Source organism: Erythranthe guttata, chromosome 8 (genome assembly GCF_056151865.1).
Source record: "Erythranthe guttata isolate IM_541 chromosome 8, IM_541, whole genome shotgun sequence".
Taxonomy (NCBI): domain Eukaryota; kingdom Viridiplantae; phylum Streptophyta; class Magnoliopsida; order Lamiales; family Phrymaceae; genus Erythranthe; species Erythranthe guttata.
In genome coordinates this window covers 3104489-3128504 of record NC_142540.1, presented here as the reverse complement: position 1 = coordinate 3128504, position 24016 = coordinate 3104489, and the positions used below count along the sequence as shown (strand labels likewise).

The 24016-nt window shown below is 35.1% G+C and overlaps 4 protein-coding genes across 6 annotated transcripts; 2 read left to right on the top strand and 2 right to left on the bottom strand.

Annotated features, from left to right (window-relative positions):
* Positions 1 to 736: 736 nt before the first annotated feature.
* Positions 737 to 4358, bottom strand: DG1 (Tetratricopeptide repeat (TPR)-like superfamily protein). The gene is made up of 9 exons (XM_012998555.2): positions 3691 to 4358; positions 3414 to 3605; positions 3243 to 3324; positions 2942 to 3130; positions 2741 to 2854; positions 2574 to 2667; positions 2332 to 2489; positions 1719 to 2138; positions 737 to 1442 (listed from the first exon to the last, which is right to left on the bottom strand). The coding sequence occupies exons 1-9, from the start codon at positions 4239 to 4241 to the stop codon at positions 885 to 887; spliced, it is 2358 nt and encodes a 785-aa protein (XP_012854009.2). The 5' UTR covers positions 4242 to 4358; the 3' UTR covers positions 737 to 884.
* Positions 4359 to 4553: 195 nt separating this feature from the next.
* On the bottom strand, positions 4554 to 7094 carry ARLA1D (ADP-ribosylation factor-like A1D). The gene is made up of 6 exons (XM_012998568.2): positions 6734 to 7094; positions 5642 to 5723; positions 5507 to 5539; positions 5269 to 5390; positions 5014 to 5175; positions 4554 to 4927 (listed from the first exon to the last, which is right to left on the bottom strand). The coding sequence occupies exons 1-6, from the start codon at positions 6769 to 6771 to the stop codon at positions 4810 to 4812; spliced, it is 555 nt and encodes a 184-aa protein (XP_012854022.1). The 5' UTR covers positions 6772 to 7094; the 3' UTR covers positions 4554 to 4809.
* A 2422-nt stretch (positions 7095 to 9516) lies between these two features.
* LOC105975803 (uncharacterized) lies at positions 9517 to 11990 on the top strand. 2 transcript variants are annotated; one of them, XM_088821659.1, is made up of 9 exons: positions 9517 to 9819; positions 9909 to 10090; positions 10199 to 10465; positions 10553 to 10611; positions 10740 to 10776; positions 10890 to 10961; positions 11090 to 11240; positions 11321 to 11479; positions 11570 to 11990. In XM_088821659.1, exons 1-9 carry the CDS (start codon positions 9610 to 9612, stop codon positions 11909 to 11911), a joined length of 1479 nt encoding a protein of 492 aa, XP_088677785.1. In that variant the 5' UTR covers positions 9517 to 9609; the 3' UTR covers positions 11912 to 11990. The 2 variants fall into 2 exon arrangements, with proteins under 2 accessions (XP_088677785.1, XP_012856494.2); XM_013001040.2 differs by having other exon boundaries at positions 9518 to 9819; positions 10190 to 10465.
* Positions 11991 to 19098: 7108 nt separating this feature from the next.
* On the top strand, positions 19099 to 22977 carry LOC105973504 (hypothetical protein). Of its 2 annotated transcripts, none has more exons than XM_012998538.2 (3): positions 19099 to 19506; positions 20136 to 20638; positions 21894 to 22977. In XM_012998538.2, the coding sequence occupies exons 1-3, from the start codon at positions 19425 to 19427 to the stop codon at positions 22752 to 22754; spliced, it is 1446 nt and encodes a 481-aa protein (XP_012853992.2). In that variant the 5' UTR covers positions 19099 to 19424; the 3' UTR covers positions 22755 to 22977. The 2 variants fall into 2 exon arrangements, with proteins under 2 accessions (XP_012853992.2, XP_012854000.2); XM_012998546.2 differs by having other exon boundaries at positions 19101 to 19506; positions 20040 to 20638.
* The last annotated feature ends 1039 nt before the right edge of the window (positions 22978 to 24016 follow it).

The window sequence follows — 24016 nt, the reverse complement described above, 5'->3', positions numbered from 1 at the left end:
TTGAATTCCCCACCCCTTCCATTTTTCCTATACATACCCTCACACCCCAATTTTTCCTATAATTTACTTATTCATCAAATATTTCAAAAAATTTAAAAAAAAAAAAAAAAAAAAAAAAAACAAATTTTCCGGGCCGACCCGGAACCGGCCCGAACCGGCGGGCCGACCCGGCCCATCGAACCGTGCATATTACGGGCCGGTTCCGGTTCCGGAAAAAGTGAACCGTGAACCGGTATGAACCGGCCCGAACCGGCCCGTGGCCGTGTCTACTTCTTCACTACTGACGGTCTTTTCTCCACCAAATCTTTCGCTTCCCACTGACCTAAATCTCTGGAAGCCCTAATCTCCTTCATCACCTTAAGCTTCGATGCGGGGTCGAATTTCTTCAATTTCACATCGAATGCCATTTTCTCTTCTTGCGGTTGCGGGGGTGGTGCCGCCACCGGAAAGGGGACTACGGGCCGGGTGTAGAGACCGCGGGGCCGTAGTGGTTGATTCTCATTTTGTGGCATAGCATGACGACGTAATCGTGGCGCTCGATTATCGAGGTCTAAGAGCCCGCCGGCAATCCATTATATTCCAGCTTTTGCGTGTGCTGAGGCTCCGGCAGATGACCATTCTGGTGGGGATTTTCGAAATTATGGAGGACATTGTGGAGTTTTCAGAAAGGCGTTTGAGAGCAGAGAGCAGCGTAGACAATCGTGTGAGAATTATTAAACTTAAGTTTTTGTCAATATTTTTATTATCTATTTAGTATTTAATCTTTTTTTTTTTTTTTGGATAAAATCTATTTAGTGTTTATCATAATGGGTTAATTTTTTTTTTTATCTGACCATATAATGTGTTTAAATTCTTTATAAATATCAAATAAATACCAATTGTCTTCACTTTGCCTTCCAAGTCTCCAGTATTTCCAAGGCCGAAGGAGCACCAGATTCGCGTAAACCATCAGCTTCACCGCTCGGGACAACATCTTCGAAGTTGAACTCGTCAATATCCGAGTCACTCCCTTCATCGTAATAAGACGGCGAGATTACCAAATCGTCCTCAAAATCCTCAGCCAATCTAGACAAACCACCAGACCATTCATCAGAATCTCTGTCTTTATCTTCAGGAATTTCTATTGAATGTAACGAGTCTCCACAGATGAATTGCAATGCTCTCGTCAAATTCAAGACCGTGGCTTCTTTCACTATATCACAACTAAAGAGTTTTTCCTGCAGTTCAATCAAATTAGCCTTATTGATCCTTTCCTCGAATAGATTAATCCAATCTTGAAAACCAACTCGAAACGGGGCGTGGGCCATTGCGTTGACTAAACTCACAGCTCTGTCATAGTCACGTCGAATAGTAGCTTGACACATCATCTCAGTGAAGAACGACACATGAGGTATCTCCCCAGCTTCCAAAATCGAATCAAATGCATGTTCCAGCAAATGCCACTACGTCACAAAAAAAAAATAAAAAAAAAAATCAAGATTTTAGTAATGTTAGTCCTTGTTTGGTTGGGCAGATTATACTGATTAACTAAATAATTGGACTTTGTTTGATGTTTAGCAAACACAAATAATTTTCCGGGTCGACCCTTCTCTCGACTTATTGAAAGATTATTTATTGGACCTCCCATGGTCAAATTATATAACTGGATTTTTATTGGATTATTTAATTTTATCTTAGTAACCAAACGAGGCCTTAAAACAGAGTGGAGTCGTGAGTACCTTTCCGTTTATAGAAGCTTCCACTAATAGGGCAGAGTGTTTACTTTGATCAAATCGATGACCCGAGAGGGTCATCTCTTTGTAGACGTGCTCAAAGTACTCCCATTGGAGGGCCCTTGCAGAGGCCTCGAGCATGGAGCCGAAAGTAAATGCATCTGCTTTTTTTGGAATAATTTCGGAATCTAAATTGTTTTTTGTGGCTTCCTCAAATAATTCTCTAGCTTTAAGAAACAAATCGTTTCTGCCATAAACTTTGAGCATGGCATTTGTTAGACCGATATCAGGGGATATTAGGGTTTTGCTGTGCTCGTAGATAGATACACAATCTTGAACATGCCCACCATCCATGGCAGATTTTATCATGCCAGTGAAGGCCACCGCCAAAGGCCTCGTTGGACCAAGGTCTTTTAGCTTCTTAATCTGCAGTATTTTTTTTTATTTAAATAAAATAAAATAAATCGAAAAGAAAAACAAAGGATGATCATGCAATTTCATTCAGTAATACAATCGAATCTCCTTAAAAAGGCTCGACCCCATTGTTATTTACTATCTTAATCTCAGTTTAGACACTATCTAATGTAAATTAGGAATAAAATCATAACCGAAAACTAACCTCGAAAATAGCATCTTGCCACCTTCCATAGAAGCAGAGGCAACAAGCTAGCTCGTAATATACAGTTGCTGTTCCAATTACACCCCTTCTTTCCATATCCCTCACGGCTTGAACTGCTTCATCGACTTTTCCTTCTTCCCAGAAAGCTCTAACAAGAACTAGGTAATGAAAACAAGCACGATTATCATACCACCAAAGAAAAGAAACAAGAAAATGTCTGTAATGAGAAAATAGTACACTACCTTTGTATGTCAGGGCTTTTAGAGCTTTCCCGTTTCTTTTCATTTTCCCGAAAAACTCGTGGACAAGGTCATATTTTCCAGATTTCAGCATCACCTTTTAAAGAAAGAACCACATCGTAAGATCGACCAGTATAATAAATTTTAAATAGAATTAAAAAAAATATTACCTCCATAGCCAGCCCATAGCTTGCTCCATCGGGTCTAAGGCTGTTTTTTCTCAACTGTTGAAAAACCCACGCTACTCCCTTCCATTGGCATTTTGCAACGCATGCATTTAAAACCTAAAACAACCAATCAATTTAACGACGTAATCGTAAATCAATTACAAAAGAACCTGTAATAATTAAAAAGTTTCCAAGCTCTCTTACAGCGTTAAATATAACATTATCCGGTTGAAGCTCAGGATTCCAATTTTTGCGCCTCATATTTCTAATCTTTTTCGGTTTTATCTTCATGGATTCAATAACACTCAGCAGCTCTTTCAGTAAACCAGCTTGACCCAATGTAACTGCCAAACTATGATATGCTGCCATATCAGGATATATGTGCCCATCGCCCTAATAATATAATCAACGCTTAAATTTTCCATCACACACATACACTCACTAATATAGGCCTCAAAAATCGAAACAAACACACAGAAGAAAAAAATCAAGGAAAAATCGTTACTCGCATCAAATTGAAGACTTGAAGAGCTTCACGAGGCTTCCTCGCTCGCCCAAGCACCGCCAATAATTTCGTGTACACAAACCTAAAATTCCCAATCAAACAAAAAAACGAAATAAAAACACAAGAAAACGAAGTTTTGCGAAAAATTGCAGAAAGTGAGAATCTTCGAACCTGCTCTTAAAATGCATATGCTCCTTTGAGGTGTAAACCCACTCCACAACAGAGAGTGCATGCTTCCATTGCCCTTTATACCCAAGCCCATTAACTATCTTCATCATTTGCCCTTCTGTGAACTGTAACCCCGAATATCTCATCATCCGCGTAAATTTCCAATCCTTCGCACTCAATTCCGTTGCACTTAACCTAAATCGACACAAATCAAAATAACCAGCAAGAGTCAGAAATCCAAATTCATGGGGACTAATATAATAAATCACAAACATACTACCTATCTACGAGAAATTTGATTGATTCGGCTTCGGTGCGTTGCCGTGGGGCCCACTTCCTGCCTTCGTTCTCGAACAATCCTTCTTCGAGGTCGATATCCTTATCCAAAATCCAGGAAAACTTATCCCTCTCGCACTCAATTATGTCACTCAGCTCCATCAGATGCTCCGTATTCAACCGCTCGCTTTCGTAATCTGTTTTATCGATCGAGAGCTCTCTCAATTGAATCATCCCCAATCCCTCCCAGGGTTTGCCCACCAGTTTCTCGGTTGCTTCATTTTTGGTGAATTTGTTGTATTCCTTCTTTATGGTTCGGAAATGCGATTCTTCTAGAACGGCTTCTCTCTGAGCGTCGGAGAGGGGCGGCGGCAGCTTGGAGGTCTGTTTGGCGAGACGGCGGTTGGATTTTTGGATCTCCTTTTTGCGGAGATTATGGAGGATTCTGGGCGTTGGCTGAACGCCGTATTTGAGGAGTTTTTGCTTTAGTTTTTCGAGGTTGGGTTGGGGTGGAGGGTTTGGAAAGCTCGAAGGGGTTCCAGTTGAAGCTTCCATGGAAGTTATGACTTCAACCAGGTTTCCAGAAAGAAGCGGCAAGGTTTCCAGTTTTTTTTTTTTTTCAATAAATAAATACAATCACCAAACATTATCCTATTTTCTCAAAATAAAATTATATTTTTACTCAAAAAAAAATTATATTTGTTATTTTTTTAAATTCATCTTTCAAAAATATTTTCTCCCAATTTAATTTATTTTGAAATATTTGTAAATTGTTTTTTTTTTTTTTTTGTAATATATGTATATTGAATTAATTCCGAGAATAATTCCATTTTGAATTTCATTAACAAAATAAACACTAAAGAAAAATTGCACAAGAAATCAATTGCCATAATAATACCCAAGAAATTCCTCTCAGTAACACAATCCAAACAAATGTGAGTTGATAGATATAATACAGAGACAACTTATGGAAAAGAAAAAAAAAAAGAAGCAGCAAGCCCATTGGCCAGAAAGAAAGAATGTGCAATCTGGTCATGAACAACAAACTGAAAATCCCGAAAAAAAAAAGAGAAAAAAAAGAAAAGAAAAGGCAAAACTAGAAAATACATTGTGGAGAGCCGAATCAGCTCTTCGACTTGGAATGCTTAACTAGCCAATCAATGACCTGGTCGATGTTGGTCGAGTTCTTGCACGAGATCATAAAGCAGCACACTTCCCTATCGGTTATCGATTTTAAACCCCTGGCATTAAATGATGTAGTTAGTTTTAAATTACTAAAATGCAGAATTCGTGCGTACGTAAGAGAGTTTATTTTTTTTTAACTTACATTTGATCGGTTAGCGCCTGCTTAGATAGGGACTGAGGCTTGTCAATCTTGTTCCCCAAAACCAATAAAGGAATGCCATTTAGTGATGGTTTGCTCAAAAGATCGTGTAGTTCGCTTTTCGAGATGCTTATGTTGTCTTGATCAGCTGAATCAACAACGTACCTGCACCAAATCGTGTTCAGACATATATATAATTTACATTTTTTCATATAAAAGAAAAAAAAAATTGCATCCGAGGAAAGAAGTTTGGCTTACACAATAGCAGAAACTGCACGGCAGTATCGCTCCCACATGCTACGGAATCTCGGTTGACCTCCAAGATCCCATAATTTAATGGTGACGTTGCCTTTAGTGACTTTTCGCATATTAAATCCTACCTGAAAGGGTCGAAACAGTTTCTTGTTTGTAAATTTAAATGCTCAGGTGATCGAAAGTGAAATCTAGAATAACTACATATTAAACGGGACAAGGGTTTTTCGTAAGGAAAACTAACCGTAGGGATCATATCTTCACTATATCCACCAGTCTGAGGAAGAAAAAGAAAACAGAGGAGAAGAACGTAAATGCAAAGTACTTTGAGCAAAATAAAAGATAGAAAACGAAAAAAGATGTTGGTACGATTACTTACAGCAACTACATTTACAAGTGAGGTTTTTCCGGCGTTTTGAAGACCTATTAGAGACAGCTCCATTTCTTGCTTGAAGAAAAGGCTGCAATTGGAAAATAATAACGTGAGCCCGTACACTGGAAACCAATTTCACAGCAAAATTAAACGACTAAAATAACCGTAATAGACATCCCAATCTCGGAAACAGCTCATGTTTGCGAGGACATAATTTTTTTTTTGTTTTAATGATAACATAACATATAACAAGAAATCTTGGCGTGGACGAGATTCAACCTATAAGCAAACAGACATCACAACAATTTTGTCAAACTCTATAACTAACATAATTGAGTTTTCAACTAACACTCCGCACAAAATCTATTAATGTGGTTAGACGACGCAATAATTGCAATCCATACAATATCTGTCATAGAACAAAAATCAGATAATTCATTGCCTCGTGTCTTTTAGTTTTGGAAGCATAAAAAATAGTTCGATGATAAACTTAATTATTCATCGCCTCGTGTCTTCTAATATTTTGTCAATCGTCACATGTAACATAATCAAACTGTGATCTTGCATAGTTTGGTTAGGTTAGGGGAGGGAGGGCTGATCGTAGATAATAATTTATCTTAAAACACAATCAATCATCAAATCATGATACCCTAAAGTAGATTTTTTTTTTTTCAAGTTCCAAATTTCGACTGCTTACATAATCTGCAGTATCATGCTATTTGTGAAAGACCTTACATACTACAATTCAATTAATGAATCCTATAATTTTCTAAACGGCTAATCGAAAACATCCTACGCTTCATCTATGCATTACATTGTATCACACAAAACATTATCTGCAGGAGAATCTTAAAAGGCTTAAAAATCCCACATACATGAATCACCATCAATCTAATTTACAATTACAATCAAACTTATCCACAAGTTGAAATCCATCAAGGATTTAACAATAACACCAGGCGAACACCACCGAGCAAAATCAAGCAATTAAAATCAACGCTTAACCAATTATTCAAAAAAAAAAAAAAACGGAATCTTTCAACAAAAAATCAAAAACAAAATTCATCAACACGAGCGAAAAATTGACGGAAACCGTACCTTCTAAGCCAATTGAGAAAAGCATCCCAGAGACCCATTTCGGTTTGATAATCGGATCGAAAACGAAAACAGATCTCTTCTCTGTCTTCTCCCAATTGACCTAATTGAAATTTCTCCTTCTACTGCTTCCCCCTTTTCTCCTCCTAAATAAGCTACAATGGTTTTTCCCCTTTTCCTCTTCAAGCTAGAATTTGTTTTTTATTAACAATCTCTCAGAGACTTCTAATTAGGGGAGGATTTGTTTTGTGTACCAGAAATACAAACCAATCAGAAAGTAAACAACGTAAGCCACAATTATTTTTAGGATTCTTAAATTATGTTTCCACCCCCTGGAAGTATTGGAAATTGCGTTTCCAACCCCGCGGTTTTGGGGCAGCTATTTCTCGCTGTATGATTGATTGCGGGTGGACCAATCATGAAAGTGGGGTGGCGGAAAGTAGATCGACAAGCCCCAGCCGCGTTGGATAGCGCGTGTGGTGTACCTTGTATGATGTTTTTTGGATTGGGCGGTGACGGTGCACGCTCCTTTGCTTTCGTATTTTGTCCGTGGATGCACGTTGCTGGATAGCTCACGTGTACTATGTGCCACGTGGATATTTATTATTGGCTCGCGTGTTATTCTAGTGCATAGTGGGACATGGTTTCTAACTCCTTTTTTTACTATTGGGTTTGAAATTTTGAATTAAATTTATTCAAAATTTGAAAAGAGGCCAGTTGCTTTGTTATTATTAATTTGAAAAAGATTTTTTTCGATTTTATTATTATTTTTAAAAAGTAAATTTTAACTTAGACTTTATTTATTTTCAATTTATAATTCTTCGATGTCCAATTTAAAATTAAATGGCTTTATATTAAATACAGTTGAACCTCGATAATTTAATATCAGGTTTAGTAATATTTTGATTTTTCCCGACACGGGAAATAATGTGCTAAAGTATTTTTCTCAATTATTAATTTACCAATTATTTAATATTCCACTAAATTAATTAATAAGATTTCTTAGTCTGGATTTTATAATTCTTAAATAAAATTAAGCTAAAAAGTTACTTTTAATTTAAAAAAAATTATATAAAAAAAATCAAATTATTAATTAGTATTCGATCCAAAATTCTCCCTATCAAGGATGGAGAGTTTGGGCTTGGGACTGACATATTGTGGTTTATTGTCTGGGCCTTATGTCTATTAGTAATTCAAATCAAAGTTTTAGTCTATTCGTTGGTTGATCTATTTAATTGTTATTAATAAATCCACATTTACTATTTAAATATACGCAAGTAACAAATAAGACACAACTAGTACTTCATCTGTGCGATGAATATGAATATTCTTAATGAAAACAAATATTTGATTAGAAAGAAAAAAACAGTTATCGAAATAGTAAGACCAAAACTTAATGTGTAATATAAAAATATGTTAAAGAAACATTCCATTTGGTGTAAGTAATTACTTAAAACAAAATAGGTGAGAAAAGATAAGTATAGAAAAATAAATTTCCGTGTATAAAAAACGAGTACATCATTCGTCGCAATGTGTACAACCATAGTACCTAATGCTAACAGCGAATATTATTACTACTACTAATATGTTGATGCTAATACTAATTAATATTGTTGCTAATACTATTACTAATGCTAATATGCTAAGAGCAACTCCAATGGAGGAACTAAATGGGGTATCAAACAAAAAAACTTCCACTTTGATGCTTCAAAATTAAAAAATCCTCCTCCAATGGAGGCATTAAATGGAGAACTATTTTGATATTCAACCACCCCGAGGTGCAAAAATACTCCCTGGAAAATGAGGTATCAAAAATGTAACCACTCTATTAACCTATCACAATTTGCCACGTGGCATTTAATAATATAATTATTCATATATTTAAAATTTGATAATCTATTTGATACTTGTGGTTGGAGTGGATTTTTTTTCTAGAAGTATCAAAGTATTATATCAAGTATCAAATGAATGTTTAATGCTCCATTTTGATGTCTCTCCATTGGAGTTGCTCTAATACTAATGTAAATACTAATACTAATACTAATATGCTAATATGCTAATGTTATTAGTAATATGTCAATGTTGATGCCTATGTTAATACTACAATGCTAATGTTAATATGATAATCTTAAGAGTAATACTAATATGCATACGCTACTGCTAATATTAATATTCTAAGGCTAATGTTAATTCTAATTATAATCTTAATATCATAAAAAAAAATCTATTGAGTGACAACACCTATTTTTCACATAGTTAGGCAAAAAGTGTTGTCACTATGCTTGTCACTAACGGGGTGTCGCTAATGCTTTATAGTGACAATAAATAAGGAGTAAGTGATAACAAAAAGAGCTATTAGTGACAATAAAAAAGATGTTGTCACTTAATGTTTGCATTAAGTGACAACTTTTGCATTTGTCACAATTGGAGTGTCGCTAATGCAACTTTTTCATGTAGTGTATGTTAATATTAATTATTATTCTAATCATAATCATAATCATAATCATAATCATAATCATAATCATAATCATAATTATAATCATAATTCTAAATCTAAAATTATAATCCTAATCCTAATCATTGTACTTACTGATGATAATACTAATACTAATGCTGATTTTATTTTTTTAAAATTTTATTTCCTTTATATATCATATTTTATTCTGAATTATAATGACCTAAGTAAGACAAACAGAAAGTTAGTTACAAAAAAAAGAAAAGGGAAGGTAACAACAAGCTATTCTTACCTTAATAAACAAGTCAAAAGAATTCGTATTCTCCCCCCTCCCCAACAATTTTCGTTCTAAATTAGTAACTAACCACCTTTTTAATCACACACTAATTCTCTCCCACGAAAAAAAAGATCACACAATAATATAATGAAACATCCATTTTGTCCAAATCAACTCCAAAGAAACGCCATCCCTTTTGTTCTCCTCCTCTTCTCCATCACTCCGTTACTCACTCATCGCAACTCTCTCGTTTTCGGATCCTCCGTTTCCGAACGCATTGCCAAACGCCCCGACCCTCTAAGGAAATTCAAACATTATGCTGGAAATTTCGATATTAGGAACAAACATTATTGGGCTGTAAGTACACGTCTAATCATTCTTTTTTTTTTGGGATCAAATAGTAAAATAATTTTATATTTTTTCGATATATGTGAATATATATACAGGCAGCAGCATTTACGGGAATTCATGGCTACGCGGTGGCGGGGGTGTGGTTGCTATGTGGTGTGGGGTTTGGTGCTTTTGTGGTTGTAAAGAATTTAATTAGCACGTTTCCGGTTGAGGATCGTTCGAACTCGTCAAATATAATAGTGTTCTTGCTTATTATTCTATTTTCCGTTTTTGCCATGTAAGTTTTTTTTTTTTTTATTTACGTAAATAAAACTATATAAATTTATTTATTTAATATTGGATGATTTAATTTGTCGATGTACTGATTAATTTGCAGTGGTTGTAGTAGTGTGGCAATAGCAGCAAACGAGAAGTCGTCGCAGAGGGCAGAAAAGCTCGAAGAAATTATATTCGGTGCCGGTGAAGATGCTTCACGAACTATAGCAAAAGTTAAATCTACTATGGTACAAATGCACACTCTTTTACTCCCGTACGACTCCAAAACATGCGACCTTCTCGACTTGATTGCGCATCGTCTGAGGAAAGTGTCGTTGACCGTCAACACTTTCGTCCAAAGTTCAAGAAAATATTGGGACAAAGCTATTCAAACCTTGTAAGGCTCAATTAATCCTTATTTTATTTATTTTCTTAACTATTTTAATTTGTACTTAATTGGTTCTAATTTTAATTTTTTTTCGAGATACGTGGTGAATGTGGTGGTCGTTTCGATCAACTTGGTTGCGTTAGTTGCTGGATTTGGTGAGTTTTGTTTGCTTTTTTTTTTAATTATTAATTATATATCTTTCGATATCTGCTGCCATTTTAATTATTTGGTTAAAAAAAAACGAACAACTCGGTTAGACTAATGGAATGCTGATTTCACTCAGTTCTGATTGCCTTGCAAAATCGTCCCGGTATTATCGTGTAAGCACGCGACTCTAACTATATAAATATCATAAATCGATTTTTTTTCCTCAAATGTGATCGAATTGTTAAAAAAAATCCCCGTTTGCGATATTTTGCTGTATTATGAACAGATTAATCTTCTGTTGCTGGATTCTTACAACGTTGAGCTGGATTCTAACCGGTGTCGATTTCTTCTTCTACAAGTGAGCTTAGCTAGTGTAATTACAAACTAATTATCTACTTTGCTATTTTATATATCATGCATTATTTTGTTTTAACAATATTAATATTGCATTTATTTAATAATCTTCATATAATATATAATGTACAGTTTTATTGGGGATACTTGTTCAACTTTGAAGAATTTCGAAGAAGACCCTCAAAACAACAGCCTTATGGACATGCTCCCTTGTCCCAATTTCACATCTTCTGCCCAAACTTTAGAGCAAATTAATTACAGTGTCCACAGTTTCATATCTGAGGTAATTAATTAATTAATTAATTATTAATTATCTGTTATATAAATATATAATTAAAATTTAATTTCCACATTCTTGATTAGATAAACTCAAAGATTGAAGAAGTGCTTATTCAAATCAACGATCAAAACGAAGATGTATCGTTCCCGGAAGTTTGCGACCCTTTCTCCTCCGCACCGGATTACGCCTACAAACCTCAAAATTGTCGAAACAATTCCATCCCAGTTGGCGATTTACCGACCGTAAGTACTAAATTTTCACTAATTAAATTAGAAGCCATATTCTAATAAATATAAAATATAATTACATTTATATCGATGTATATGGCTTAGATTCTATCGAGATTCATATGTTACGAGGCGAATACGAGTACGGAGAATTGCATGGAAGATGGGAAATTTGTGCCTGAGGGAATCTACGAGATGTCGTTGGCTTATAGCCGTTCGATCGAGGACTTTATAAATATATATCCGGATCTATCGAGCTTGATGGAATGCTCGAGTTTGAAACGGGCCTTCTCGGATATTGTTGCGGGCCAATGCAGGCCGATTGAGCTTTGGACAAAAGTGCTTTGGTCTTCCATGTTAGGCCTTTCACTTGTTATGATTGTTTTAGTATTGCTTTGGTCTTGTAAATCCATTTTCACTACATCACTCCAAAGTAGTAATTTGTAATTTTTTTTGTTAATATAATAACGTGGTTTTTTTTTTTTTTTTTAAATTCACTCATCCCAAATTTTAATGGGGTTAATTACGGCCACTCTGAAGTATGGTTAAATTAAAAAAAAAAAATCTCATGTTTAGGAAATTACAACCACCTCCCTTAACTATGAATCTTCTTACATGTCCACCTATGTGGTGGAATATTCTCCAGTTTGCACCCGTTTTATCCCATTCGAGCTTTATATTTTGAAACAAGATGATCAATAAGATCTGTATCTTAGCTTGTAAACATCAGATTGTGGTGCGTCAGAAACTATATTTTTACGTAAAACGAGTACAAATTAGAGAACAATCCAAGGAATCTGTAAGAAAGAAAATTTTTAATTAAGGCGTGATTGTAATTACCATTATATGAAGGTTTTTTTCATAATTTTACATTATGGTAGGGGGTGACCATAATTTAACAATTTTAACATCATTTTGCTTTCCGCCGTTTTGATAATGAATACAGCGAAACGTGGTTGTAGGGAAGGAGACATTTACCAACTTTATTCTTCACTATTTGCCCCCACAAATAAACAAAAATATCGTATTAACTATACGGCTAATTTCATTTAGCTCCCTTGAACTAATGTGAAACTTTCACTTACCTCTGATATATTATCAAAACATTCATTTACCTCCCGGATTAGACATTGTGCCTATTTTAACCTTCTATAAGAGCAACTCCAATGCAAAACATCAAAATTGAAATATCAAATATTCATTTGATAATTAAGATAATATTTTAATATTCATTTGCAATTCATCTACTCCAACCATTGTTATCAAAATTAATAATCAATTGGAAGTTTTTTACTGATTTTATTTGTAATTGCCACGTGTCATTTTGTGATTGGATGTTTAGGTGGTTAATTTTTTGATAACTCAATTTCCAGGATGTACACTAGGCCAAAACAGTCGACTGGCGACGAAATTTGGCGACGAAAATGTGTGTTTGGCGACGATTTTTTTTTGTTTGCGACGAATTATTTTGGTCGCCAAATCCTACAGAATACGTCGCCAAACGTCCCGTCGCAAGGTCGGCGACGAAAAAACATTTTCGACGCAAATGTTGGCGACGAATTACATAAATCGTCGCAAAATTCGTATTTTCTGGAAAAAAATGTTTTTTTAGTATTCGCGACGGATCCTATACTTTCGTCGCTAACCAGTTGCGACGAATACGTTATTAGTCGCAAATGTTGGCGACGAATGTTATTTTCGTCGCTACATTGAGCGACGTTTGTGACGTTTTCGTCGCTACGTTTACGAATAATATTTGCGACCAATGACTGTTTTCGTCGCAAGCCCCATGATTTATTTGCGACGATTTGTTTTATTTATTCGTCGCTAGGTTTTTTATTTTTTTTAATATAATTTCTGGTTTATTTATTTTTTCATTTAAGAAATTCAACCTGATTCAGCAGTTGTAAAAAAAAAAATACACTTATATCGAAAATATTAAAACCAATTATACGGATTAAATATCAAGGTAGCACAAAACATAAATTAAAAAAGTACATAAAACTTAAAAGCATATAATATAGTGTTGCAAAGTTTAATTCAAAAACCAAACAAAGTTCATCCCTTTTTTATACTCCACCATAATTGGAAGGAGTCGATGTCGAGGCTTGTAGTCCAAAACGGCCGACCAAGGTGTTCACAATTTCTCGGGTTTCTTTCAATTCCGCTTCCAATCTTTCCATTTTTTCATCTTTAAGTAGCATTTGCTCTTTCATTGAATTCATTTCCATTTGCACTTCCGGCGGAATTGAAGAAAATCTCGACTTTGAACTCTTTGTGGTGGTTGCAATCTTAATTCCAAGCCATTTGCTTTTCCCGAGCACTTTTTCTATCGCAATTGAGTTGGCCGTGCTTTCGTCACTTCCATCATGAATTGTCTCATCGTACACTCGTTCCAAATCAGCCTGAAAATGATTAAGTACACTTGTTTAGCAAAATTTCGACAGCATAACAACTAATAAATGAACATCCCCAAAAAAACCATCAATGTACGCAACAACTTAACATTATTTAAAACAAATATTCATATCCACATATCTCAACTGCGTACTAATTTAACATATCAAATAATTTACATATGATAAACAAACAAACACACAATTCCGAGAAAAAACCCAAAAATAGTTCGCAATAATCAAACACATACAAAATTTTCAACATAAACAAACAAAGATTTAAAAAAAAGGAAAATTACCTTGAAATGAGGGCAGACGGAGAAGGAATGGCGGCAGACGGTAACGGCTGGCGGTGGGAACAAACGGCAAATTAGAAGCTGCTTTTTTAATTGCTAATTGCTGCTCTTGATTTAGCTAATCCTTGCTCCTTTTTATTATTTTTATTTGCTCTTCTCTGCATTTTTTTCATATTTATTTAATATTATTAATTAATAGATCATCATAATTAATACACTATGTTGAAAAAATTAAAACGAACCCACCCCACACAAAATAAAATAAAAATTCAGAAGTAGTGTTGAAAACAAAGCAAAATTATACAAGAGAGAAAATCACATAATCTTTATGGCCAAAGCCCCCCTTGTATGTGTACTTGTTCATCTATATCTCATAAAAATAAGGCAACAGAATGTTTTCAAGTCCAGAGCCAAAGGGTTTTAATTTTTGGGTAAGATTTTCTAATTTTATTGATTTTAAGTTTTGTGCAAAAATAAGGCTCAATTTATCAACTTCATTTTCAAGCCATATGGAAAAGGGGAAAATGCTGGACCTAATTTTTATCTAAATAAGCAAAATCTCAATTGATTCTCTTTGCCCCAATTGATGGTGAAACAGAGTTTGCCCTGGTTCACAACTTTATCTTAAACACTGATAACAAATTAAAAATAAAAATATAATGCAAATTGAACTCAGTTACTACTTGTTCTGTGTCTTTTACTAGAAGAGAATCTCAAATAATCCCCACCAAAAATCGAAAATCAATTCACAAATCACAAATAAGAGTTTTTTTTTTCTTTTAAGTTGATAAATCCCCATTTTCAAACCCTTGAAAAATGCTGGACAGAACCAACAACTTAAAAGCTCAAACCATACAAGCTCTTACTATATATTAATTGGTCTCGTTTTTTTTTATTATTTTTTTTAAAATTTTAAATCACGTTCAACAAAGTTGTTGAGTGCAACATTGGTTTATAAAATTAGTTTGATGTACAAAATGAAATTCTCTGATGCGTGGAGAGAAACAAAACCACCCCAATAAATTCAATTTACACACACACCTGATTTGAGGAGCAGCGGCGAACGGGGAAGAGCAGCGGCGAACGGGGAAGAGCAGCGGCGAACGGGGAAGAGCAGCGGCGAACGGGGAAGAGCAGCGGCGGACGGCGGAGAGATGGGGGCGGAGAGATGGGCTGACGGTGGAGAGCAGTGGCGGAGAGATGGGCGGAGGAGAGCAGCGGCGGACGGCGGAGAGCAGCGGCAGACTGCGGCGACGGAGGCGGAGGGGGAGGACCCGGCGGAGGGGGGCGCCGGCGGAGGGAAGATTGAAAATGAGAGAGAAGATATTCAGAGAATTGGGGAAAAGGGGATTAGGGCCTTACTTCTAATTCGTTTTGTTGCGACGATTCCTACCAAATCGTCGCCACAAAAGATTTCAAACCAATCATGTAGCGACGTTTTAAGGACTTTCGTCGCTAACCAAAAAAAAAAATTAATTAGACATGCGACGTTTCTGTAAGAAACGTCGCTACAGAAAAGCGAGATTTTTTCCATAATTATTTTGGCGACGATTAAAACATTATCGTCGCCAATAATAAATATAATTCTTTTAAAAAAGTATTTGCCCTGCGACGAATCCACTTGTTTCGTCGCTACAAATAAATATAATTTAATATTTCCTCTTTATTAGCTACGTTTATCCTTATTCGTCGCCAAACCAATAATTTTTTTTTTTTTCACAATTGCACTCGCGACGAATACGTAACATTCGTCGCTAAGGTAAAAAAAAATTGCAAAAAAAAATTTTCTTGCGTCGGTTATATAAAAACGTCGCTACGAATTTGCTTCATTATTTTTTTTTTTTCACTTTGCGACGGTTTGTTATTATTCGTCGCAAACTGGCGACGATTGATCTTATCGTCGCGAGGTATTCCATCGAAATCTTATTTTCCGATATCTTGCGACGTTTGTTAGTCAAAATGGTCGCAAACTAGCGACGATTCCGGAATCGTCGCCAAAAAAAACGTCGCAAGTGAGCTGTTTTGGCCTAGTGGTATTTTTACTTATGAAGAGGTAGATTATCAAAATACTTACCCATTTTGATACTCCCATTGGAGTAAAAAAATTTAATTTTGGGATATCAAAAAGGTAGTTTATGGGTTTGATAATCCATTTGATACTCCCATTGGAGTTGCTCTAAACTAAATATCTCGCTCTTTATTTTCAATAAGGGGTTATATGAGATAACCCCCTCATTCAATTTCCAAAGAGGGATAAATCCAATTAATAATCCCATTTTTGAGATAACCCCCTCTCATAGCAAAATACTTAAATTACCCTTGTGTATTTTTTAATTTTAATGTTTAATTTATTTTCCAAAAATAACTCCCCCTAAATATCCGCCAACTCCCAAAAATCTCTCTAAAATCACATACCATTTCAACTAAAAAAAATTTACGTTTTTCAATTATGTTTTTAATTTTGATATTCTTTTTTTTTTTTGAGAAAATTGTTTTTTTTTTTAATTTTGATTAAATGGTGTTTTTTTTAACTTTATTTTTATTTGAACCTTTTTTTATAATAAAATTATAAAATTTTGATTTTCTTTTAAAAAAAATATTTTCGTTTTTAAAAATTGATTTTGATTTTTTTTTTCAATTCTCCTTTTATATTTCGATTTAAAAAACATAGTTTTTAACAAATTGAAATCCACTATAAATTTACCAAAAACCACTATGTAATTTACGAAAACCATTATATAATTAATGTGTTCCATTACCAAAATTGACTATAAACTTATTGAAAACCGCTATGTATCACTAAACTTATTGAAAACCACTATGTATTAGTATAGTCCATTACGAAAATGAAAAAACCACTAAGTTATTTACATTGTCTATTACGAAAATTCACTATAAACTTATTGAAAATTTCAGTTTTTTAAAAACTCATTTTTTTCCAGCAGGTTTACCAAAAATTGAAATCCACTACACATTCGTCAAAATTTATCGACATTCATTAAAGAAAAAGATACAAAAAATAGCGTAAAATTCACTGTTAAATTGTCGTAATTCACTATTCACTGCCCGAGTTTAAAATCCACTATTCACATTCTGAATTTGAAATCCACTGTGTGAAATCCACTATTTACTTTAAGTGTAAAATTATCGTAATTCACTATTCACAGCCCGAGTTTAAAATCCACTATTCACATTCTGAATTTGAAATCCACTATGTGAAATCCACTATTTACTGTAAGTGTAAAATTATCGTAATTCACTATTCACAACCCGAGTTTAAAATCCACTATTCACATTCTGAATTTGAAATCCACTATGTGAAATCCACTATTTACAGTAAGTGTAAAATTATCGTAATTCACTATTCACAACCCGAGTTTAAAATCCACTATTCACATTCTGAATTTGAAATCCACTATGTGAAATCCACTATTTACTGTAAGTGTAATCCACTATTTATTGTAAGTGAGAATTAGAAATCCACTATTCGGCGATCTAAATTATACATGAGATGAGTACAACATCAAATTGACCCCGTCCGATTCGTTTTCCTCAATTTTTCGATCCATCAATAGCTCATACAAAACCACTCCAAATTAAAGTTGTACATACCGTTTTATTTAGTCTCCTTCTTATATGTCCATACTCTGTCACGTAGAAACAAAAACAAAAACCACTAATACATAGGATTGAGTAAACATACACCATTAGTTACCACAATAACATGTATAAGAAGAAAAATTATCAACTCATATAGTGTTTTTAACACCAGAACACATGAATTACTAAAATAGACAAGATTCAAAGACAATTGCAGAATTACAAAAAATAATATGCACAAATGAACTACTTACGAGATACGAATCTCAATAGCCACAAGTGTGAAATAAATATCACTCCAAACCCTAACACGAGAACAATTTATAGACGCCTCTATTGGTTCACGTTCAGACCAGAAAAACCGCCTTCCTCCACCGCTAACTCCTCGACCTTTCTCCAGGTTGTGGCATAAATGGAGAGATAATAGAGGGGCGGCGCCGACAGTGAGATAGAAAATCGAGGGGAGGGGCGGGGGCGGTGGCGGCGACAGTGAGAAAGAAAAGCTAGAGGAGGTGCGGCGGCGACCGTGAGAGGGAAAAGGCGAGGGGAGGGGCTGCGTGAGAGAGAAAAGTCAGGGGTGGCTATCTGCAGAAAAAAGACGGGTAATTAGGGTTGTATAGTTTGGATTAAGGGTATTATAGTGATATATATTATTTAAGGCTAATTAAAAAATATTTTGGACTTATCTCAAAAAGAGAAAAAAAAATTGGACCCCTACTAATCATAAATTGCATATGAGGGGGGTTTGTCAAATAATCCCTTTCAATAATAACTTTCGTCAACTTCCATTATTTTACGTACTCATTTTTATTACTACTTTTTAATTTCAATTATCTTTTTTGTATTTTCGTTCGATTTTTCAAAATTAATGAGTAAAGAAACCACAATAAAAATGTATTTATTCTCTTTATCTTAAACTTGAACAAATAAATTAATTTCAAGTGTGGGCATTAAATTGAAGATTTTAATAGTAGAGGGGAGGCAAGTGAAGATTTCTATTTAATACAAGGGTGAGAAGTGAAAATAACCCTTAACTATATTACATATTTAACAAATGCTACAATTTATAATGTATTCTACTATTCTTAACTATATTACATGAATAATTTACTGATTAGTGATATATTTTAAGACAATATTTAATTTCTATGAGATATATCAATTTTATGAACAAGTTTCACAACTTATTTAATTATTCATATAAAACAAGATCTAACAAATATTAATTACTACAATATCTATACTTAGTTTAACTTTTAATAATCAGCATTAAGCCCACATTATTCCTTTATTATTATTATTATTATTATTTTATTTTATTTTTTCGGAGTTTTCACAAAAATGGTGCCACCTACTCTCTGTAGAGTGTACTGTTTTCTTATACAGTGACCGTCGTCTTCAATGGTAAAACACCTAGAGAGAGAAAGAAGAAGCAACAATCGAATTTTCTAGGTTTTTCTTCAGTATCACGATCAACACCAAGATCCACCCACCACACACTCAATTCTCTCTCTCTCTCTCTCTCTCTCTCTCTCTCTCTCTCTCTAGTTAATTCCACTTTAACACTCTCTACTTGTGCACGCGTTTCACCAAATACCTCAACGAGGTTCTTGTGACCTTTCCAGAAGGAGAATACTTGAGGGTTGTAATTTCAGATTTTTGTTTCGTATGGTGATAAGAATCAGGAGAGCTAACATCAGCAAACCCATGTCTAGAAATTCATTTCCATTTCTAGCCAGGTTCTCTCCAGGTAATCTTCCTTCCTTCAATTCAGCTAGATTTATATGATTTTAGTTGATTGTCTCTATTTTCTCTGTTACATCTAATTGGGGGTTTACATCTAATTGGGGGTTTGTTGAAGTATTATGTTCTTTTTGTTACCTAATTGGATGCCTTTATCATATGCTTTTGGGGATCTGTTTATGATTGTCGATCCTCTGAAATTTAACTGATGAAGCTTGTTCCTCCTATTTGATTGTTTGATATTTACCCATGAATTTGAGAATCTGTATTTAGAGAATCACAATTCTTCCCTTATTTGTGATTTTATTCAGTTCGGTGTACTATGCACTTCACAGAAATTTGTTCATTTTCTAAAATTTGGCTGCCTTTCGGTGTATCATACAGTTTCGCTGTTGCATCTCGATGAACAGATTCAATGTTTCTGTATGGTGTAACAGAATGCTCGATGGTTCTGCACTTTGTGTAGGGAAACGCATAATTTATGTTTTAAATAATATGAGCGTTGGTTTATGACTTTAGCTTGGACCTCCTTAAATGCAGCCTTTTCTTGAAGATAGAAAAAATAAAAAAAAGGCATCGAAATGAAGATGAGGAACAACAAATACAGGAAACCAACTAGTTTACGTTGCAATGCAGGGAGCAGATGCTCGACTCCCGTTGCTGTGTGGGCCCTAGTTGGATTCCTTATCGTGCTTCAATTATGGAACTTAATTTCTCACACAAACATACAAAGTAAACACGCACACCACAGCAGTATGATTCACCACCCTCTATTACGCGAGCTGCAAGTGGTGGAGGAGGAAAATATACAAATGCCGCCACCAAGGCGGCGATCTCCACGTGCCGCCAAGAGGAAGCCCAAGCGGGCCACTACCTTGGTCGACGAATTTCTTGATGAGAATTCCCAAATAAGGCACGTATTCTTTCCTAGTGCGAAAATGGCTGTGGACCCCACGAAGGATAATGGCAACGATAGTTTCTATTATTATCCGGGAAGAGTGTGGTTGGACACTGAAGGAAATCCAATTCAAGCGCATGGTGGTGGCATCCTGTATGATGAACGATCCGAGACTTATTATTGGTATGGGGAGTATAAAGATGGCCCCACTTACCATGCTCACAAAAAAGGAGCGGCACGGGTAAATTTCTGATTCGTGATATTTAATTTAACCTCGTTATGAATAGCATTTATTTTTCCTCTTTCTTCTTTAAAACGTATGTATGCATGGGTGGTTTGTCTAAGTGTATGAATGCCTGCACTTTTCATCGACTTTGTATCTTCTGAACTTCTACGTGGCAGATTTTGTTGGAGAAGAAACAAATATTTCAATAATGGTAGCTGATGTTCGCATTTAATGCGTTAAACGAGTATATTTCAATAATGCTAAATTGTTATTTGAATTTATAGTGTCTTATGTGAAACTTAACAAAAGCTCTGATTCTCCATTTCTTCTCGTCATCATGTAATGGTAACTGATAGTGCACTCTTACATATATCTTAGTACACTCAGGTTAATATTGTACGCTCTGATTCTCCATTGTCTGTATGCCTGTCAGAATATGATATAGAATACAAACTGCAAGTTGGCAGTGTTTCTTAGGAGGGGTTTTCTTGTCACTATTGAGTTTTATGGCTTCACTGTCTGTATTTAATGAAGGAATTTAATATGCCCGCATTAATCATTTGTTTGCATTTGAACATTTTGCTTCAAAGAATTATAATTACACTTGACACTACAGATGTTTGAGATCGTGGTATCTCCGCGAATACGTTAAGATTCTATGTGTTCCAGCATTTAATGTTTTCCTACCCAACCAATTATAGCTCTACTGGTTTAGCATTTTGAAAATGCCGTCGTGTTATTTCATAAGCTTTCCGACTTTTAAATGTGTCTGTCAAATCAAGCAAAGTGCCCGATCGTAAATTATTTGCCATTACTTTAGAAGAACAGTCTATATACAACATAGTAGTTTTCTTCCCTGCCTTTTCACTTTCCGACCTCAATTTAGTAATAAATTCCATTAGTACCCCATTTCCGAGTAGAGGTTAAAGATGGTTATTTTTTATTGATTGAACGGTATCTGCTGGTACTAACTAATCTGGATTATATGCAAATCCAAGCTGCTTAATTTTGCAAGTTCTTGTCTCGTAACACCAAGTCGTAATAGATTAAAAGTCAGTACATATAGATTTGATAATTTCCAACAATCAACTCAGATCTGAAGATTGTTAGATAGGAGTAAAGGCTCGATCACCAATCAATACCTAAATGATTAATGGGGGAGAAGTATCTGGATTATTTTTTTTAGTTTGTAACAATTTTACAAAGTTTAGATAGAATTCGAAAAAGACAACTCTCGAACCGAACTCATTTTTCTCCCTCCACTAATCAGGTTGATGTCATCGGAGTTGGCTGCTATTCCTCAAAGGATCTATGGACATGGAAAAACGAGGGCATCGTTTTAGCAGCAGAACCAGAAAACGAAACCCACGACCTCCACAAGTCTAACATCCTCGAACGCCCTAAAGTAATCTACAACTCCAAAACCGCAAAATATGTAATGTGGATGCACATCGACGACACCAACTACACCAAAGCCTCCGTGGGGGTCGCCACATCATCTACCCCCGTGGGCCCCTTCACCTACCTCCACAGCAAGCGGCCGCACAACTCCGACAGCCGCGACATGACCATCTTCAAAGACGATGACAACACTGCTTACATCATCTACTCGTCCGACGACAACAGCGAGCTCCATATCGGGCCACTCGATAAAGACTACCTCGACGTGACAGGTGTCGTCAGAAGAGTGCTCGTAGGGCAGCACAGGGAGGCGCCAGCTGTCTTCAAGTATGACGGGACTTATTACATGATTACCTCCGGGTGTACCGGGTGGGCCCCAAACGAGGCGCGGGCCCACGCGGCGGAATCGATGATGGGGAATTGGGAGACGATGGGGGACCCGTGTGTGGTCGGTGGGAATAGCAAGGTGTTTAGGTTTGCTACGTTTTTTAGTCAGGGGAGTTTTGTGGTGCCGGTGTTTGGGTTTGAAGGGCTGTTTGTGTTTATGGCGGATAGGTGGAATCCGGCGGATTTGAGGGATTCGAGGTATGTGTGGCTGCCGTTGATTGTTGGGGGAGCGGTTGATCGGCCGTTGGATTATAGTTTTGGGTTCCCTTTGTGGTCTAGAGTTTCCATTTATTGGCATAGAAGATGGAGGCTTCCACCACAGTGGAATGGGAATATTGTCTGAAGAAGGTTTTGAGATGTTAATTCTTTGTTAAAGAAAAAAGTTTTTTTTTTTATACTGTTTTTGATGCTTTCATGCACTGTTACATAACGATGATTTTTTTAGGTCTAATGCTTACAGATATAGTTGTATATTGTCCATCAAGCAATTGACTTGTGGTTTTTCATAAACAAAATCAGGAGTTTCTTGACCCGAATTCTGTATATAAAGTGTGAGTTGTTGCTGCTTGTTTGTTTCAATTTTACTAGTATTGTTTCGATTTTAAATGTGATTTTGACTATTTTTTAGTCGTCCCAGGTGGCAAAACATTAATTTTGTAGTCTTGTAAAATTGATAGCTTTGATGTTTGAGGTTTTCTCAGTTCAGACCGTAGCTCATTCGTACATAAATCTTCCATCTGATATGAAATCGAGCGTATTCAAGCTGAATTAAAAAGTCAACTCAAAGGATTACAAATTGAACGTAAATGGCCAACATCTTATTTAAAGTCGAATTTTTTTCGTTTTTTATTTGTTGATTATTAATTGAAAACGACAATAATAGGAAATGCTTCCTATAGAAAATGTACATATTATCCTAATTCGAAATAGTGCATTATATATATATATATATATATATATATATACTTTCAACTTAGATGTATGTAGACTCCATGCATATGTAGTGTGGAAAACAGCCAATATAATGACATTTTGGAAGTTTAACTAAATTAAATCTCACAATTAATTAACAATAATCTTTTTTTAAGCCATTAATACTAATTGTGTAATGTGGTTAATGATTTCATCAACACACGTAATACCAACTCCATGATCAAATATATTAATATTAGGACATTGCTTGTATTAGTTATATATTGGATGTCAAATCAAACGTACAAAACAAATCAACGATATATATGAAACGTTAAATGTCGTTTCAATTATACTAATACAGTTTTAATTTTGAACGGGATTTTGACCATTTTCTAGTTTGATTTTGGTAAAATTCAAAATAAAGTTATGTATGGATGAATTACGTTTTGAATTAGAAATGTAACTCAAAGAAAAACAAATTCCTGTGTTTTGAATTAAGCCAAATTCAACTTTGAAAATGCTCAAATCATGTTTGAAATTTGAGACGACATTATTAAAATTGAAATGACATTTATCAGATCCTGTATATATATGCAATTATGTGAGCATAAAGGCAAAAGGTGACTTTCATTTTCATGAATATGAGTTGAGCATTTAGTTTGTCTTTAGCATTCTTTCTTCAACTTTGGA